The 19,332-nt window shown below is 40.3% G+C and overlaps 2 protein-coding genes across 3 annotated transcripts; both read right to left on the bottom strand.

Annotated features, from left to right (window-relative positions):
* Positions 1 to 2,794: 2,794 nt before the first annotated feature.
* On the bottom strand, positions 2,795 to 6,480 carry LOC103410357 (uncharacterized). 2 transcript variants are annotated; one of them, XM_070817797.1, is made up of 5 exons: positions 6,385 to 6,480; positions 5,912 to 6,309; positions 4,922 to 5,080; positions 4,116 to 4,778; positions 2,795 to 4,006 (listed from the first exon to the last, which is right to left on the bottom strand). In XM_070817797.1, the coding sequence occupies exons 2-5, from the start codon at positions 6,266 to 6,268 to the stop codon at positions 2,960 to 2,962; spliced, it is 2,226 nt and encodes a 741-aa protein (XP_070673898.1). In that variant the 5' UTR covers positions 6,269 to 6,309; positions 6,385 to 6,480; the 3' UTR covers positions 2,795 to 2,959. The 2 variants fall into 2 exon arrangements, with proteins under 2 accessions (XP_070673898.1, XP_017181241.2); XM_017325752.3 differs by having other exon boundaries at positions 2,795 to 3,940; positions 5,912 to 6,406.
* Positions 6,481 to 16,146: 9,666 nt separating this feature from the next.
* On the bottom strand, positions 16,147 to 18,987 carry LOC103407369 (uncharacterized protein At2g39795, mitochondrial). Its single transcript, XM_029099133.2, has 2 exons — positions 18,357 to 18,987; positions 16,147 to 16,515 (listed from the first exon to the last, which is right to left on the bottom strand). Exons 1-2 carry the CDS (start codon positions 18,872 to 18,874, stop codon positions 16,335 to 16,337), a joined length of 699 nt encoding a protein of 232 aa, XP_028954966.2. The 5' UTR covers positions 18,875 to 18,987; the 3' UTR covers positions 16,147 to 16,334.
* Between the last annotated feature and the right edge of the window lie 345 nt (positions 18,988 to 19,332).

The following is a 19,332-nucleotide window of genomic DNA, read 5'->3' as shown; positions in this document are numbered from 1 at the left end:
TTGTAGGTGAAATGTCTTACGTTCAACTCTCATAATGGTGATTATTGGAATCATTTCAATTCCTAGCTTCTTCTATAGTAGCTAACACAAACTTCCGAAAAGTATGGGTTCTACCTTGAAATTCGTAATCATATACCAGAAAGTCAGAAATTAGATCAACTAGGAGGACTAGCTGATCTCGTTCCGATTCTTTCTCTCTTTCCTTGTTTATGACTTGCGTCATTCCAAGTAAGTAAACAGTCACTAATATATTTGGTTGTATTTATTTACTACGCCCACGGCTATGCATATAAAACTGAAATTATAAGCGCATCTTAGCATCCACAACAAATTTGCAGTTGTTTAGTAAACAAAACATAATTACGAATTTGGCAATGCATTCTCTGTTGAGAGTTGTCACACATTGGTGAGGGACAAGGTTTGCTATGTGCTTATATGATCTTGGGCTACTCCCCATATTACCAATTGGTTTTATGGTGGAACCTCAATTCATCATAGTATCAGAGCGGGTTGTCCTCGTGTGAAGCCAAATGGCCACACGTGCTCCACGTCACCCAGTTGTTGTCCACGTGTAGGCTTGAAAATTTACTACACGTGCGGCGGCGTGTTGAGAGTTGTCACACATTGGTGAGGGACAAGGTTTGCTATGTGCTTATATGGTCTTGGGCTACTCCCCATATTACCAATTGATTTTATGATGGAACCTCAATTCATCATTCTCTTCTTCTTGACACTCAGAAAATATTGGGAAAAGAAAAAATCCAAAGCCAAAGACATACTGTAGGCAATTAAGTTGCCTCCATCTCCACGGCCAAAACAACCACTGCACATGATGCTCTCACAAAACTTGTACTGCAAGAAACATGGCCCTGTTATGAAACTACGGTTGGAAAATTTAGGTCTAATTGCTATGTTAAATCACATAAAAATTTAAGAAATAAATCATGCAATTATATATAATGCATGCACATGAGTAACCAATGTTAAATGAACATGATATAACGGATTAGAAAAACCTAAAAAATACGATTGAGGCAAGTGTTGGACACTTTGTCCTTAAGACAAGTTTACGCCCCACTATGGTGCTCATGGTTGATCAGCGCATGTCTCTCAAGATATAACAACCACGTTCTTGTAATAGTAGCACTCCAAATCACAAGGCTCCATAAACCACGATTGTGTTGAAAACTCTCGCATATGGACTCCATGAGACTCTCTAATATTTAACGCACTCTATGTATGATTATATAAACAATGAAAAGTTATTTTGTGATTATAGGGGCTTCCCTATTTATAGAATGTGAGATATCTCTTTGGAAAGCATTCATGAAGAGTCAAAAGTTGCAACTTTTCATTTGAGTAGTCACATCTTTCTACCAAAAAGCCCTACTTCTAATTTCCATTTAATTAATAAATTTAATATAATAATAATATTATTAAATTTTCCAACAACTACAACTGGGTGATTATTTCATCATCAGAAGCAGCCCAAGAGGTGTTGAAGACGAACGAGGAGATCAGTTTCACACATAGATCGACCTCAAGTCAAGTGTATGTATATACTGCTCAAATAATCGCATATGACCACTAATTCAAGCATTGTGTTCTCCCCCTACATTCATTGGAGACAACTACGAAAGATATGGAACCTTATCGAAGTAGGATACCAAACTGGTCCTAAAATTCTTGACCTTATCGAAGTAGGATACCAAACTGGCCCTAAAATTCTTGAATTAATGCCTGCATTGCATACAAATTCGCAAAAGCTTGCATTCGTATCTTTCAGATTTTAGGCCAATTGCGATGTGTTCAGATTTAAGATAAAGGAGAAAAGAAACCACCACTTCAAAATACTCTTTACATATATATTTACTTGTTGTACAAGTAAGTACGATTAAGGTCCGCACACCCCTGTTTAATTATTTATGTCGCTTGATGCTCCTTTGATTTATTCAATCGAAGACTCGAAATAAACCTATGGGGAGAAAACAGGTGTGCAGTATTCACTTCCAATAACTAATTGCAACTTCATATTTTCAGGACATTTTCTCTGCTGCAGGCTGTGAGAGTTGACCAGCAACGAAATTGGCAATCTCAGAGCTGCTAAAAATCCCTAATTAATGGAGAAGTCACAATCGGAGGCACGACAACCGTCAAAAGGAAAGGACAAAATCGAAGAGCTTGAATACTTCTACTTGAAATTAGTCATCAAGGAAACTTTTCGATTACACCCTGCACATGCAGTCGGTCCTGTCATCCCAAGACTAGCAAGGGCCAAAGTCATCATCAATGCTTATGCAATAGGGAGAGATTCAAAATTTTGGGCTGATCATCCTGAAAAAGCTTTCAAAACCATGGACTTTAAAGGAAACAATTTTGAATTGCTTCCGTTTCCATTTGGTGCAGGCAGGAGACTCTGTCGAGGAATATCATTCGAACTGCCACTGCACACATTGAACTTGGATTTGCTCAAATATTTGTACCACCTCGACTGGAAACTTGCCAATAGGATGAAACTAGAAGCCCTCAATCATGATGACTGAGAATTTCGGAATAACAACTAGAAGAAGGACCAATCTGCATTTGGTCGTCACTACACTTTCCTTTCCGCAAATGAGATCCAGTAAACTCTAGTTTTGGTGCAGTCTTATTGAAGAAAAGGTGGTGAACTTCTAATCTAAGCTTATCCACCTTTTCTTCCATTAGAAGAACCAGAGTTGGACTGAAGCTTTCTTTTCTTTGTGGGATCTATTTCATCAAAGGATCGAAAAATATTTATGACATGTACCAAACGTCGGGGTAAAGCCCTTCATGTTAAGGTTCTTGAACATGAGGATTTATTGTTGATAAACAAAGAAATAATGTGGTATGAGTTCTCTATTTTGAGTTCTCTATTTACTTTGTATTGCTACTAGAGAAGAACAATTGAATCCCGAAAAGAAGGGGGAGGGGGAAGTCATTATACAACGGTCAATGCCATGGCCATTGCTGGTGCATCAGCTGCTGTTTCACTTACTGAAACTTCACCCGGGGACAGCAACAGCTTGGTATAGTGGAATTCAATTTGTAGCCGGTGATGGAGAGGTACTGATGTCATCAAACCCCTCTTAAGATCCGCGAGCAATCCCCTTATCGGGATAGCAGCAAGAAAGCTCTTAATATACTCTTTACAACAGTCTTTTCCTTTCCACACAATCTCCTCTTCTCTATCTCCGTCTTTCGAATCTTTCTGGCTCACTACAATTGCCCCTTCAGCTTTTGTTTCCTTGGAGTTGTTCAGTTGTAATTGATCGCTCTTTTTCTCATCTGATGTTTTAGTACCGCTTGGTAATCTTTGGATCACTGTGTCTTTGTCAAATTTGAGGATATAAGCGTGGTTGCAGCCTTCATACAGCCTCTCCCCCAACGTATCAATTATGTAAAAAGCATATTGCTCTACCCTTAGGACAAAGAAATGGTCATTCCAACTCACAATGTAGACTAACGGTTCGCTGTCCCATGCACATTCTGATGCAGAACGGCTGATCTCATCCCATATACTATCGAAGGACATGGCACCATCAAGGAAGTCGAAATCCCTATTTTCTAGTCCCTCGGGATGGAAGAATCCTACGAAAGATTTCTCCGGAACTAGAGAAAGAGGACGAACTTTAGATTGAACAATGGTGTCAAGATCAAAGTGCTTGTCAGGGAAATGCTCTATGTAGGCCTCGTTATTGCAGAGAGCTCTCCACTCTGATGATCCATCTCTAATCAGGCTGTCGAATTCAGACTTGATAGGCATCTCATCCTGGTTGGATTTCAACCAATCTGCAATGACTGCAACCAGGGCCGTGCACGCACTTTCTCCAGCAGCACGTTCACTCCTTTGATCAATTGAAGCAAAAAATACTTGGGTGTGAAGCTTCATATTTCCATCACGGCTTATCACTTCCTTTTGCTGCCAAGTTCCCACATAAAAACTATCATCCCCAAATTCAGATACTGAACCCTCTGTTTCATGAGACTTTTCAGGATAGAAAGAAGAAACAAAAGGTTTCAGAAAAAGGATACGAAAATAGCGAATACAAAAACTGGACATTTTCAAAAACAACAGGGAGAAGTTGAACATGTACCCCAAAACTGGACTCATCGGAGGAGCTAAGCTGCCTGCGATCAAAGTCAATATCATCGCCACCCTCTTCTCCATAATGTTTCTTCAGAAGAGGTTCCTCTTTGGCTTTTGGAGATCTGAAGCTCAATTTCCTCTTCCTCCAAGGTAGGATGCTTCCCATTGAACTCTGCCAGAAGGTTGGCCTGTGGACTGGTGCACTAGAATTCTCAACATGCAAGCCGCCTGCTAATTTATGGTTGCTATAGTGGATCCAAAAATCATCCTCATTGTCAATGTTAGTATTGGAGTAAAACAAGGCTCCAGCATAGTTTGCATATGCTATAGTTTCGTAGCTGATTGACCGCCTGACACTAGAATCGTCCTTACTGCACTCTGATTCCTCTCCAGCATCATCATCAAGTGAACTTGTGTCAAATGGATAATTGGACGAAGCATCCTCACTTCGATTGGAACTCCTGCTATCAGTGCCACCTTCCTCGCAGCATGCCTTGTTTGATTTACCAAATGAAACATAATTGGTTAGGATTTTCACCTTTCTCAGCCCTGCTTTAAGAGAAGAAAACTCGTCTTTTTGTGCGGAAATAGCTTCATCAGAATGCGGGGATCCCCGCATTGTCTCTGAGAGTTGTTGAGTGGCTCTCAGTTCCAATAATCTGAGAGAGATCTGTAATTATTGTGGAGGAACTTTGCATAAGATGAAATATTCAAATTCAGAAAAGAGAACTTGAGCACAACCCGAAAAGGTGACACAAGAAAACCAGATGAAGAATAAAATAGTCTAATGCACACATAGGCAGTAGTACATACAGACAGTGATGGGATAGTCTTTGAAACCCCAGTAGCGACATTAACAGGAATGTTGAGCCGGAATTCCTTTCCGACAGACGCTGCTAAAGCATATTCCGCGAGGTTCAGTGACGCAGTTCCAAAGACACTGACTCTGTTTCTCACTCCTTTGTTTTCAGCCTGATTCATTAAACCGAAAAAAAAAAAATTCACAAGATCGATGAGACCACAGTTCATGAGAAAACTTGACAAAAGATGGAAGCAATAAAATCAAAAACCGTAATTGGAAAATTAACCATTGAAAGAATGCTAAGTCTATGGAAACCGGTACGTATATGAGGTTCTCAATATTCAAATAATGTCTTTATAATTATGTTCCAATATTCTGGAGAAAACAAGTTCAAAACTTATAAGCATATTCTTATTTCAATTAGATTCTATTCTCTAAATTCAATTAACCCACAAAATACACATAAGGTAGCATAACAGGTTTGAACTAGTCTTGTATGTAAAGACGACGACTATTTGACAGAGAAGGAAGAAAGAAGTAAAATCAGATTACTACTTGTCAACTTGAATCGGCAGTGAAATCTTGAATCGGTACTTTGTCATGTTGGTTTGGTAACTAAAACGAATATTCTTGTATTGATCTTGTTGTGCCGCCTTCGCCTTCCTTTTTTAGATTGTTTTTTCTGGGATTGATGGATGGATAGTTTACTAAATCATTCTCAGCAAAGAAATGTAGGGTGCTTAGGACTCAATATGCAGGCTCAAATTTCATACAAAATAAGCAATTCTACGAATTCCCCTCTTCGTAAATTAGAGGAGATTAGAATATAATTCAAGTCAAAACCGAAGCGAAGAGAAATAAAACTTTCATTTCTTCTGTCACCAATAGTCAACCCATCAATCTAAAGTATATGGAGAAACAGAGAAACTGGAAAAAAAAAAATATCATCAATCCTCGTAACAAAAGCAAAAAAAAGTTGAGAGGAAGAGAGACTGACTGACATTGAAGAGCACTGTAAATGCAAGCTCCCATGGAAAAAACAGAGGCTCCCCCTCCTCCTTGTAACCCGAAAAGCGACAGACACTCGTAAACTCCTCATCCCACTCGACCGCCCCATCATCGCCAATTCCACCTTCTTTGGTGAAATTCCTCTTGACAGGAGGCGCAGAGCCGAGTCTCCAGGACTTCTTCTGACCCTTCCACTTAACCTCCACCACCAACGCTCTTCTCTCCTCCTCCACCTCGTCCTCCAATTCCAACCCCTGTAGCCTCCGCACAACAACCACTACAGTATATTTCTTGGTGGCAACCGCTGCTGCCGGCCATGGTGGCCACCTCATCATCTTCTTCATCACCATTGTCCTTGGATGTCAATATTACCAAACTCGGCTGATTAAAACTGAAATTTCAAGATATGGGTAATCAAGATTGAATTCAAATATCCGGTACTGGATCATTATAATTAGAATATAACCTGCCGTGCCGTTTGTAGAATGGACACAAAAACTTTTGAGAGAGAGAGAGAGAGAGAGAGAGATGCCTGTTTCCCGACGGCAGCAAAAAATACACATACATGACGCGCCTAAGAACCAACGTCTCTTTTTCTGTTTTTAGTTACAAGTGGAATTTGCAAACGGGTCCTTGCACTTGCGCATATTTCTACTCTCACCCTGTTATTATTTGTTTGCCTCCAATTTAGCTAATTCTTTTGCACTTGGTGGCATTCCTAGAATATCTGGATTCTAAATCTTTGGAGATTCTCTAAATCTGTAAGGATTCTCATAAAAATTGTTTCTTTATTTATTTATTTTTAATATAGGAGGTATCCAATTAGATATTGAGCATTCTTGTGAGTTCGTTTAAGGTTCCAAACATTGGTCGCTTCACTAGACCAACCCTTTAAGGTTAAAAACACAATCGTTAAAATTATTTCTCAAATTTCACAGGCTGCACCTTCATACACTATATATATAGGGTTGGGATCGGAAACATGCGCTTTGGACACATATTTTGACAACTATTTTGTGAGCTCCCCTTCATAAGGTATTTCAACGATTCGAACCGTCTATATTTTAATACATCATTCATAGAGCATCTTTAAAAAAAAATTAGACAAATTTAAAATCATTAAGACATTCTTTTTATAGTAAAGAAAATGAACTAATATGGTTCTATAAAAGAACATTAAATTTAATCCAATGGTCAATATTGGCAAGCATAATCTTTTAGAGAAGACCTAAAAGGTAGACTGTAGACGATTCAAATTGTTAAATATATTACGAAGTAAGTCGCACAAAAAGATGTGTGTCAAAATCGATGTCAATAGCATGTCTCCTAATCCTAAACCATACATATATTATATTTACTATTACTTTAACTCGCATTGGATCATCTCCAAATTAGATGTCAAATATGATTAAAAGACATTCAGGTGTTCTTTAATGGATATTTCAAATATGATGTGGCACTTGAGTTATTTGACTCCTTGCTTTCTAGCTGTTTTGTTTTGTTTTTGTTTTTTTTAACAGCAAACAAAGACAACAACAACAACAACAACAACAAAGCCTTTTCCCACTAAGTGGGGTCGGCTATATGAATCCTAGAACGCCATTGCGCTCGGTTTTGTGTCATGTCCTCCGTTAGATCCAAGTACTCAAGTCTTTTCTTAGGGTCTCTTCCAAAGTTTTCCTAAGTCTTCCTCTACCCCTTCGGCCCTGAACCTTTGTCCCGTAGTCACATTTTCGAACCGGAGCGTCAGTAGGCCTTCTTTGCACATGTCCAAACCACCGGAACTGATTTTCTCTCATATTTCCTTCAATTTTGGCTACTCCTACTTTACCTCGGATATCCTCATTCCCAATCTTATCCTTTATCATGTGCCCATACATCCCAAGAAGCATCCTCATCTCCGCTACACCCATTTTGTGTACGTGTTGATGCTTCACCGCCCAACATTCTGTGCCATACAACATCGCTGGCCTTATTGCCGTCCTATAAAATTTTCCCTTGAGCTTCAGTGGCCTACGACGGTCACACAACACGCCAGATGCACTCTTACACTTCATCCATCCAGATTGTATTCTATGGTTGAGATCTCCATCTAATTCTCCGTTCTCTTGCAAGATAGATCCTAGATAGCGAAAACGGTCACTTTTTGTGATCTTCGCTAGATTGCTCCGGTCATTAGTGTGGATAAGTATATAAATGGATAGAGATAGGAAAGCAACCACAAGATGTACGTGGTTCACCCAGATTGGCTACGTCCACGGAATAGAGGAGTTCTCATTAATTGTGAAAGGTTTACACAAGTACATAGGTTCAAGCTCTCCTTTAGTGAGTACAAGTGAATGATTTAGTACAAATGACATTAGGAAATATTGTGGGAGAATGATCTCGTAACCACGAAACTTCTAAGTACCGGAGTGTGGTATCGTCTTGACTTGCCTTATCTGTCTCATAGGTAGATGTGGCATCTTCTCTGGAAGTACTCTTCCTCCATCCAGGGGTGGTATCTGTAACTGGTGGAGATGCACTAGGTAATGTATCAATTTCACTTGAAGCTTACTTGTAGTTTCAGGCTTGGTCAAGCGCGATACAAACCATGTAGTAGGAGTCCCCCAAGTCGCCGGGCTAGGGGATCTGCTGAAAGAGGTGACAGACAAGGTAAGCAATCAGAGCTCCGACTGATTGTTCACATTCTCCCTATCTTGCAGGCAGCATGAAGGATAAAGAGAAGAAAAATGAGAAGAGATGATATGGGATACTTTTGCTTTTGAAGAAGTAACTTTCCACAGGCTTATTCTTGAACCGGGCTGGAGGGTTTTCTGGTTTCCTCCAGAGTATAAGGCCGACTGAAGAATTTGAGGGTCAAAACAAGTCCATCAAATCTAGAGTACGTTCGACCCTGCTGATATGGGATACTTTTTCTTTTGACAGAGTAGTGGATGTATCGGCACGTGTGCTGTTACGCTTGTCTCCACATGCTTCCTTGTATCCTTCTCACTTGCCATATCTGTTCCTCAGGCAGATGCGATATCTTCCCTGGAAGCATAAGATGTTGAAGATGAGTACTCGAGAGCAATGCCAGGTAAGTAATCAGGTAAGGGGTTCCAGGCAGTCAGTTCCTGGCTGGAAGCTTGATTCCAAGTGCTGACTGATTGCTCTCTTTCTCCTTGTCTTGCAGGTAAGAACAAGGCCAAAGGAAAAGACAGGGAAAAAGCATGATATGGGATACTCTTGCTTTTAACCCTGATGATATGAGATATTCTTGCTCTAGTATAGCTTGTTTACAGAGGTATTATAGGGGGGAAAGAAAGCTGAATATTTCGAAAGGCTTCGTTGGGAGTGCCCTCTCAGATAAGAGAAAGGGTTGAGCATTTTTACAGGTCTGCCTGTCCGTTAGGGATGGAGGTCGACATATATAGGAGTCTCCCTAACATCAACTAATAATGCTATTCCTTTACCCTGCTTGGTCATAGCACGGTAGTGGGAGCTGCCAGCTTCACATGTTTTAACTCTGTCAGAGCACTTTGAAAAAGTGGTCTGTGGTATCTGGAAAGCTGATGTTGCGTGTGAAGATTACAGACAAGCTTTATCCAAGGAGATCCAGCTCTTGAAGTTGGGAAAGTGGTGCCTCTTCGGTTTTCGAACAAGCAATCCTGTCGGGGATCTGGCTCTCGAGATTCGGAGAACGATGCCTCTTCGATTTTTGAGAAAGCAATCATGCTGGAGGTCTGGCTCTCGAGATTCGGAGAGCGGTGTCTCTTCGATTTTTGAGAAAGTAATCATGTTGGGAGTCTGGCTCTCGAGATTCGGAGGGCGGTGCCTCTTCGATTTTGGAGCAAGCAATCTTGTTGGGAGTGTTTTCTCGAATGTGAGTAAAGGTTGGGCATGTTTGCTAGTTTACCTTGCCACGAAGCACAGAGGTTGACACACAGGGACTTTCCAATTATCCAGCAGTGGTACTGTTCCTTTACCCTCTCTTCGATTTTTGAGAAAGTAATCATGTTGGGAGTCTGGCTCTCGAGATTCGGAGGGCGGTGCCTCTTCGATTTTGGAGCAAGCAATCTTGTTGGGAGTGTTTTCTCGAATGTGAGTAAAGGTTGGGCATGTTTGCTAGTCTACCTTGCCACGAAGCACAAAGGTTGACACACAGGGACTTTCCAATTATCCAGCAGTGGTACTGTTCCTTTACCCTCTCTTCGATTTTTGAGAAAGTAATCATGTTGGGAGTCTGGCTCTCGAGATTCGGAGGGCGGTGCCTCTTCGATTTTGGAGCAAGCAATCCTGTTGGGAGTGTTTTCTCGAATGTGAGTAAAGGTTGGGCATGTTTGCTAGTCTACCTTGCCACGAAGCACAGAGGTTGACACACCGGGACTTTCCAATTATCCAGCAGTGGTACTGTTCCTTTACCCTTGTGGGTAATAATATAGTAGCTAGACCTTCAAAATTTATGTGTCTAAACTTTGTTAGTGTTGTTTCTTTGCAATTCTTTTACCCTTCTTGGTCAGAGTGATGTAGCGGGAGCTGCAAGCTTCACGTGTCTCAACTTTGTCAGAGAACTTTGGCAAAGTTATCTGTGGTACCCATGAGTTACTGTTGCGTGTGGGAAGTGGGTGATTGAACAGTACGATTCATGTGCTTTCTACTTCGCCAGAAATTTTCGACAGAATGCCCATAATTTCCGCAAAGCTGAGTGTGCGTGTGACAGGTGCTGACAAGGCTGGAAAAGTAGGTGCCTCTTCGATTTCTGAGATCGGCCCTCGTGGTCTCTTAGCAGCCCAGCTTTTGAGAAAGCAAGCCTCTTTGATTTCTGAGATCGGCCTTCGTGGTATTTGAGCAGCCCAGCTTTTGAGAAAGCAAACGCCTCTTCGGTTTCTGAGATCGACCCTTGTGGTCTATGAGCAGCCCAGCTTTTGAGAAAGCAAACGCCTCTTCGATTTCTGAGCATGCGCCTCTTCGATTTCTGAAGCTTCGTCGAGTGCAGATTTTTATAAGGGCTGACATTAAGTTCCAAAGCACACTTGAATATCCACCAGTAGAAGCTCCATTCTTGCACTTCTAAGATCTTGATTTGTCCGACCTCTTCTCTCTTCAGCACCTTTGAAAATGTCTGGCCTCTCCGACCGTTGTTTTGACTTGAACCTTGTTGAAGAGGCAGCCCCGCCTTCTCCAGACAACATATGGCGCCCATCCTTCGTCTCCCCTACTGGTCCTCTTACCGTTGGGGATTCCGTGATGAAGAATGATATGACCGCTGCGGTAGTGGCCAGGAACCTTCTCACTCCCAAAGATAACAGACTACTTTCCAAACGGTCTGATGAGTTGGCTGTTAAGGATTCTCTGGCTCTCAGTGTTCAGTGTGCAGGTTCTGTGTCTAATATGGCCCAACGCCTATTTGCTCGAACCCGCCAAGTTGAATCATTGGCGGCTGAAGTGATGAGTCTCAAACAGGAGATTAGAGGGCTCAAGCATGAGAATAAACAGTTACACCGGCTCGCACATGACTATGCTACAAACATGAAGAGGAAGCTTGACCAGATGAAGGAATCTGATGGTCAGGTTTTACTTGATCATCAGAGATTTGTGGGTTTGTTCCAAAGGCATTTATTGCCTTCGTCTTCTGGGGCTGTACCGCGTAATGAAGCTCCAAATGATCAACCTCTGATGCCTCCTCCTTCTAGGGTTTTGTCCAGTACTGAGGCTCCGAATGATCCCCCTCCGGTGCCTTCTCTTTCTGGGGCTCTACCGACTGCTGAGATTTCTCCTAAGCAACCTTTGTGAATGCTCCCTCTTGTTTGTTTATTTTGACTCAAGTATATGTACATATTTGTAACTTATCGGGGATATCAATAAATAAGCTTTCCTTCATTTCAACGTATTGTGTTAAATACACCAAAGCCTTCTTCGCTAAGTTCTTTGAATTTTCTTTTGTTGAAGCTTGTATGTTGAAGCTTTGTGAGTGGAGCATGTAGGTTGAGGTAGTGTTCCCTTAATTTCCCGAGTGAGGAAAACTTCTCGGTTGGAGACTTGGAAAATCCAAGTCACTGAGTGGGATCGGCTATATGAATCTTAGAACGCCATTGTGTTCTGTCCTGTGTCATGTCCTCCGTTAGATCCAAGTACTCTAAGTCTTTTCTTAGGGTCTCTTCCAAAGTTTTCCTAGGTCTTCCTCTACCCCTTCGGCCCTGAACCTCTGTCCTATAGTCGCATCTTCTAATCGGAGCGTCAGTAGGCCTTCTTTGCACATGTCCAAACCACCGTAACCGATTTTCTCTCATCTTTCCTTCAATTTCGGCTACTCCTACTTTACCCCGGATATCCTCATTCCTAATCTTATCCTTTCTCGTGTGCCCACACATCCAACGAAGCATCCTCATCTCCGCTACACCCATTTTGTGTACGTGTTGATGCTTCACCGCCCAACATTCTGTGCCATACAGCATCGCCGGCCTTATTGCCGTCCTATAAAATTTTTCCTTGAGCTTCAGTGGCATACGGCGGTCACATAACACGCCGGATGCACTCTTCCACTTCATCCATCCAGCTTGTATTCTATGGTTGAGATCTCCATCTAATTCTCCGTTCTTTTGCAAGATAGATCCTAGGTAACGAAAACGGTCGCTCTTTGGTATTTCTTGATCTCCGATCCTCACCTCTAACTCGTTTTGGCCTCCATTTGCACTGAACTTGCACTCCATATATTTTGTCTTTGATCGGCTTAGGCGAAGACCTTTAGATTCCAACACTTCTCTCTAAAGGTTAAGCTTTGCATTTACCCCTTCCTGAGTTTCATCTATCAACACTATATCGTCTGCGAAAAGCATACACCAAGGAATATCATCTTGAATATGTCCTGTTAACTCATCCATTACCAACGCAAAAAGGTAAGGACTTAAGGATGAGCCTTGATGTAATCCTACAGTTATGGGAAAGCTTTCGGTTTGTCCTTCATGAGTTCTTACGGCAGTCTTTGCTCCTTCATACATATCCTGTATAGCTTGGATATATGCTACTCGTACTCCTTTCTTCTCTAAAATCCTCCAAAGAATGTCTCTTGGGACCCTATCATACGCTTTTTCCAAATCTATAAAGACCATGTGTAAATCCTTTTTCCCATCTCTATATCTTTCCATCAATCTTCGTAAGAGATAGATTGCCTCCATGGTTGAGCGCCCTGGTATGAACCGGAATTTGTTGTCCGAAACCCGTGTCTCTTGCCTCAATCTATGCTCAATGACTCTCTCCCAAAGCTTCATTGTATGGCTCATTAGCTTAATACCCCTATAGTTCATGCAATTTTGTACATCGTCCTTATTCTTGTAGATAGGCACCAAAGTGCTCATTCGCCACTCATTTGGCATCTTTTTCGTTTTCAAAATCCTATTGAAAAGGTCAGTGAGCCATGTTATACCTGTCTCTCCCAAAACTTTCCACACTTCGATTGGTATATCGTCTGGGCCTACTGCTTTTCTATGCTTCATCTTCTTCAAAGCTACAACGACTTCTTTCTTCCGGATTCTACGATAAAAAGAGTAGTTTCTACACTCTTCTGAGTTACTCAACTCCCCTAAAGAAGCACTCCTTTCATGTCCTTCATTGAAAAGATTATGAAAATAACCTTTCCATCTGTCTTTAACCATGTTCTCTGTAGCAAGAACCTTTCCATCCTCATCCTTGATGCACCTCACTTGGTTTAGGTCCCTTGTCTTCTTTTCCCTTGCTCTAGCTAGTTTATAGATATCCAACTCTCCTTCTTTGGTATCTAGTCGCTTATACATATCGTCATAAGCCGCTAACTTAGCTTCTCTCACAGCTTTCTTCGCCTCTTGCTTCGCTTTTCTATACCTTTCACCATTTTCATCGGTCCTATCCTTGTATAAGACTTTACAACATTCCTTCTTAGCCTTCACCTTTGTTTGTACCTCCTCATTCCACCACCAAGATTCCTTTTGGTGTGGGGCAAAGCCCTTGGACTCTCCTAATACCTCTTTTGCTACTTTTCGGATACAACTAGCCATGGAATCCCACATTTGGTTAGCTTCCCCCTCTCTATCCCACACACACTGGGTGATTACTTTCTCTTTGAAAATGGCTTGTTTTTCTTCTTTTAGATTCCACCATCTAGTCCTTGGGCACTTCCAAGTCTTGTTCTTTTTTCTCACTCTTTTGATATGTACATCCATCACCAACAAGCGATGTTGATTAGCCACGCTCTCTCCTGGTATAACTTTGCAATCCTTACAAGTTATACGATCCCCTTTCCTCATTAGAAGAAAATCTATTTGTGTTTTTGACGACCCACTCTTGTAGGTGATCACATGTTCTTCTCTCTTCTTAAAGAAGGTGTTGGCTAAGAAGAGATCATATGCCATTGCAAAATCCAAGATAGCTTCCCCATTCTCGTTTCTCTCCCCAAAACCATGGCCACCATGAAAACCTCCATAGTTGCCTGTCTCCCTGCCCACGTGTCCATTTAAATCTCCTCCTATAAATAACTTCTCCGTCTGAGCAATTCCTTGCACCAAGTCTCCAAGGTCTTCCCAAAATTTCTCCTTCGAACTCGTATCCAACCCTACTTGAGGTGCGTACGCACTAATCACATTGATAAGTTCTTGTCCTATTACAATCTTGATTGCCATGATTCTATCTCCTACCCTCTTGACATCTACAACATCTTGTGTCAAGGTCTTGTCCATGATGATGCTAACACCGTTTCTCGTTCTATTTGTGCCCGAATACCATAGTTTAAACCCTGAGTTTTCTAGATCCTTTGCCTTACGACCAACCCACTTAGTTTCTTGTAGGCACATAATATTTATCCTTCTCCTCACCATAACTTCTACTACTTCCATAGATTTTCCCGTCAAGGTTCCTATATTCCACGTTCCTAAACGCATTTTGCTCTCTTGAACTCTACCCTTCTGTCCTAGCTTCTTTACCCTTCCCCGTCTAATAGGATCAAAGTACTTCTTTTGTGTGTCCCGTGTAAAGTTGATAGGAGCATATGCTCCCAAACAACTTTGAGTGGAGTCGTTCGAAAAGAAGTTTCTATAGCCCCCTTGCTCATTTAACACTGCATCCGGGTGCCGATGGAGATACAGCGACCCTTGCTCACTTATCACTGTGCTCGGGCCACACAGCGCGCCACTTACGGGTGACGCCCTAGCTTTAGCGCGATTTCGTTCTGGATTCATTTTCATAAGGATTCGACGTGATCATGGAGTGCCGGCTGTCGACTACCTGACGCCCTCCCCCTCCTCCTTTATCCGGGCTTGGGACCGGCAATGTAAGATAAACTTACACGGCGGAGTTTTTTAACAGCAAACAAAGGAGTCAAATATTTTTAATTTAATTTTTTAATTCATGTTCTCATTAATAACCAATAGAATAAAAACTAAAATTAATTTTGATTATTTTTAATTTGTTAATGTAACTCTGGGCCAATAAAATAATAAAATACATATTTGACGCATTGTAAAAAAAGGGATTTAGCACTTATATTCAATTTATCACATCAGCCATCAAATATAATTTTGACCTATTATTTTTGACATCTCATTTGAAAATGCTTTTAAATACATTTAAAAATGAAGTGGGTATGAATAAAGGAACAAAAAAAACTAATGAAAAAAAATTAAAAACTTTGAGTTTTAACAATAAGAACAAAATAAAGGATAAAATAAATAGTACCAGATTGACTTTTTAGTGTAAGAATATGATTTTTCGTTAAAATAAATAGTAAAAGAAACTTTTTAATAAAGTTCTAAAAAAAAAAAAAAAATAAATAAATAAAGAGACAAAACAGAAGCGGGCCCCACTTCATGTCCTATCAACCTTTTAACAACGACGATCCTCGTATTTACGCACCCTGTTTTACCTTGCACTCACCGTTTAAATATTTTAATATTTGTTTGCTCCTCCATCTCTGTGTCATCGAAAAAGAGTAAACAAATAGTAAAAATTGAAAAAGTGTGTGAAGGGGAAATTAGGGAGCATGAAAATCACCACCCAAATAAAAACATTTTAGAAAATATGACTTAGGTACCACCACAATACAAATCAAGAGAATTGTTCCCACAAAAAAAAAAAACACTAAAAATTTTATTTCTGAACAGGTCTCACCAAAATACTTAATCAACTGACAATCACCACAATACTAATCAACTGACAAACATGGTGGCAACGACATATGCAAATGCAAACAAACATGAATTAGATTCTGAACAAGGGAAAATGAATTTGATACAGTTATAACATATATATTAGCAGGTCCCGTACAAAACTAGCGCCGAAGAACTTGATCTGTACTAATTAAACCGTAAATGGACAATTAGCGTTGAGATCGAACCAGCACTGAAACTGCTAGAATCCACTTCCGTCTTTCTTTCCTAAGCAAACATTTGTCTTGGTCTCCTAATGAAACTAAGAATCCTTAACCTTCTTGTTTTCATTAATGAATGTTCCCACTGATTTGAACCATCGCAAAAGATTACGATGATCTTTGACATAAAGCCATGCTCGAAGAAATGGAAAGAGACTTTCACTCACACCCCGCTCTTCTAGGTAATTGTGGAATGCATCCCTCATTGTTTCATCAAGATCTCTGTCAGTTGGAGAACAATTCAACCCAAATATACATCAGTTTTTCATGCATAAAACAGAGCACACGACAGATTTAATTTCTAAAAAGCCAAAAAAAAAGTTTACAAAAAAGAAGAAAGAAATTCAGCAACTCAGACCCATTACAGAGCAGCAAGGAGGGATACATCATTTCCAGCAAAATCATATGGCAATGACACACTACCAGAAGTATATAAACAATATAATAAGTTAGAATCGTTGGAGCAAAAGCATATGGCAATGACACTACCAAAAGTATATAAACAATATAATAGGTTAGAATCGTTGGAGCAAAAGCATATGGCAATGACACACTATCAAAAGTATATAAACGATATAATATAGGTTAGAATAGTTGGATACTAATCTACAATGAAAGAAGTTGTTAAACATATATGCTTAGGGAAATGATTTTCACGCACCCTTATTTTTTCTTGCCACTGGACTGAACAAAACAAATGAGAATCAAGGGCTAAATCACTTCCAATATGCTTAAGGACTAAACTTGAGCTGATATGCTTAAGGACTAAGCTTGAGCCGATATGCTTAAGGACTAAGCTTGAGCCGATATGCTTAAGGACTAAACTTGAGCCAATATAACTTTCAACATGAATTACAACCAGAGACAACAACTATCCACTCACAAAAATATAGTCATCGTTGAGCTAGAGATGTTTCCAAGATCAGCAATATTAATGTATTAATAACAGATTTAATATATTCTTGTTTATTTTGTTGAGAAAACAAAATTTATGTATTCTATACACTGATTATTGAAATGAATAAATCTATGATATTCTCTTGTTCTATTTTATTTCTTTTTTATTCTTTCAGTGTATCTATCTATATCAAATTTCAATGGTCACAGTTTTTAACTTATAGATACTACTTCGTATCCAAAACTTTCGCTTCTCAATTAAAAGGGAATAGAGGAAAGGAGATTCACAGACAGAATCAAAAAGTCATCCTGCCCAGTGTGGAAGGAAAGCATATCTATATTTCAAAATTAGCATCGATAGCAGGTGGGCTGCTTTTACAGAACATAACCAAAAGAGATGGCTTCTCTTGAGTATGCATACATAACATCCAAATGGACATTTGTTTCTTTCTGGAAAAAGAAAGGGAAATTAAAAGTAAGCTCGCTAGCAAGCAACACCAAAATAGTTCGTTCTTGCTGGGAACTTAAACCTGCTTCTGTAAATATCGCTTACATAAATTTCTACATGCATTAATTACAGGTCCAGTTGGTCTTCTTATTAGGCAGCTACCACATAATTGAAAAGCATTGTCGTTATAAAGGCTACTGAATACACAATTTTATGCTTTTTTTTAAGCAAAGCCACATCCACATCCTATCAAACAAAAGATATAGAACAAGAAACCCAAGTACTTGAGTAAGATTCTTACAAAGTCTGGCTCCTAGTTCCATTTTATGCCAAGTTCAAGCATGTAAGGTTGATAATTCCGGCCCCGATTAGAAACTAATCATGTCAACAAATGTATATTCTATCAACTTATCATTCAAATATCACAATTTCTCTTAAATACCATGAGACGGAAGACCATTCATTGAGACTAACCTAATCACCCGATTAATTAAAAATCCCAAACTTGCTAGCAAAAGAACATTACCCACAACAAAATTGTAGTTACTCTCGGGTTTTTAAGACAATTTGCCTCGTTTGTTTCTCTTTTATACTCAAATGCAACCACAAACAATGACATATATTGCAAATTGTACCAAAACCCCAAACCCTAAACCTAACTAGCATATTGCCAATTTTTATTTTATTAAAAAAGAGGAGGAAGGAGAAGAGATCTTACTCAAAAACAGGGCCATTATACGTGGAAAGAACATCACGAGAGCTCGATAAATCGGCGATTTTGCGCAATGAGACAGAGTGAATTCCCAAAGCATCCGGATACAGGGCACAAAGAAAATGTAGAGACTCCTTCTGCCCGGGCTTTGAAACATCGAGGTGTAGGAACAACTGGTTCGTGTCATCGGCATCGTCGTCTTCTCCGCCATCGCCAGGAATAATATTTTCCATTCGCATCACCGATATGGTGATCTCCTCCCGGCCGAAAATCCGCTTGAGAGCGGGGCCGTTGCCGTCGAGCGAGCCCTGGACGACTGTGAAGGGCGAGGGAGGGTTGATTTTTGGGGGAGGGTTCATTTTCTGGACATCGAGATAGTGTTCCTTGAGGGAGCGCAGGATAACGGAGTCGACGGCGGCGGAGGGGGATGCGGTGGTTGAGTGGGGGCGTGCTATCGTGCGCCACGGGTGGTGAAGTGCGCCGAAGCGTGTTGCTGCTGCTGTTGCTATGGCTTTCCTCCACATTTTGGTCTGTGATTTCGGCAGCGCTCCCACCGTGGCGGTGCCGGCTTCTTCTTCTCCTAAACCCTTAAGCGGCTTTTCTCCAAAGTTTGAAACCCTTTGCCCTTCCTTTTCTTTACAGTGAAATAGAATTACATAAATGCCCTTCTAATAAACAGTTTCACTTTATTACTCTCTGAATTTTTATAATTAATCAATTTTCACATTGAACTTTTAATTTTAGCCAATTATTTCCTAAACTTTTATAAATAATCAATTTTCCTACTAACATTAGATTTTAAAAAATTTCATTCAATTTTCCATCCATTTTGATTACGTGGACAACACATGACAACCGTATGGGGGCAAAAAGAAAGGAAAATTGGATGAAGAATTTAAAATCTAATGCTAGTGGGGGAGATTGGCTATTTAAAAAATTTAGGGAGTTCAGGAGGAAAATTGACTAGTTACAAAAGTTCAGA

This window comes from Malus domestica, chromosome 02 (assembly GCF_042453785.1).
Source record: "Malus domestica chromosome 02, GDT2T_hap1".
NCBI classification, from domain to species: domain Eukaryota; kingdom Viridiplantae; phylum Streptophyta; class Magnoliopsida; order Rosales; family Rosaceae; genus Malus; species Malus domestica.
This window is presented reverse-complemented; position numbering and strand designations above follow the sequence as displayed.

Bases quoted from the DNA above. Each gene is read 5' to 3' on its own strand.
- LOC103410357 (XM_070817797.1), bottom strand. From the start codon at position 6,268: ATGGTGATGAAGAAGATGATGAGGTGGCCACCATGGCCGGCAGCAGCG. The intron at 5,081-5,911 runs GTCAGTCAGTCT...TTAATGAATCAG, and splicing joins CATTTACAGTGCTCTTCAAT to GCTGAAAACAAAGGAGTGAG. The intron at 4,779-4,921 runs GTATGTACTACT...CAATAATTACAG, and splicing joins AGACTATCCCATCACTGTCT to ATCTCTCTCAGATTATTGGA.
- LOC103407369 (XM_029099133.2), bottom strand. From the start codon at position 18,874: ATGTGGAGGAAAGCCATAGCAACAGCAGCAGCAACACGCTTCGGCGCA. The intron at 16,516-18,356 runs GTAAGATCTCTT...TCCAACTGACAG, and splicing joins TATAATGGCCCTGTTTTTGA to AGATCTTGATGAAACAATGA.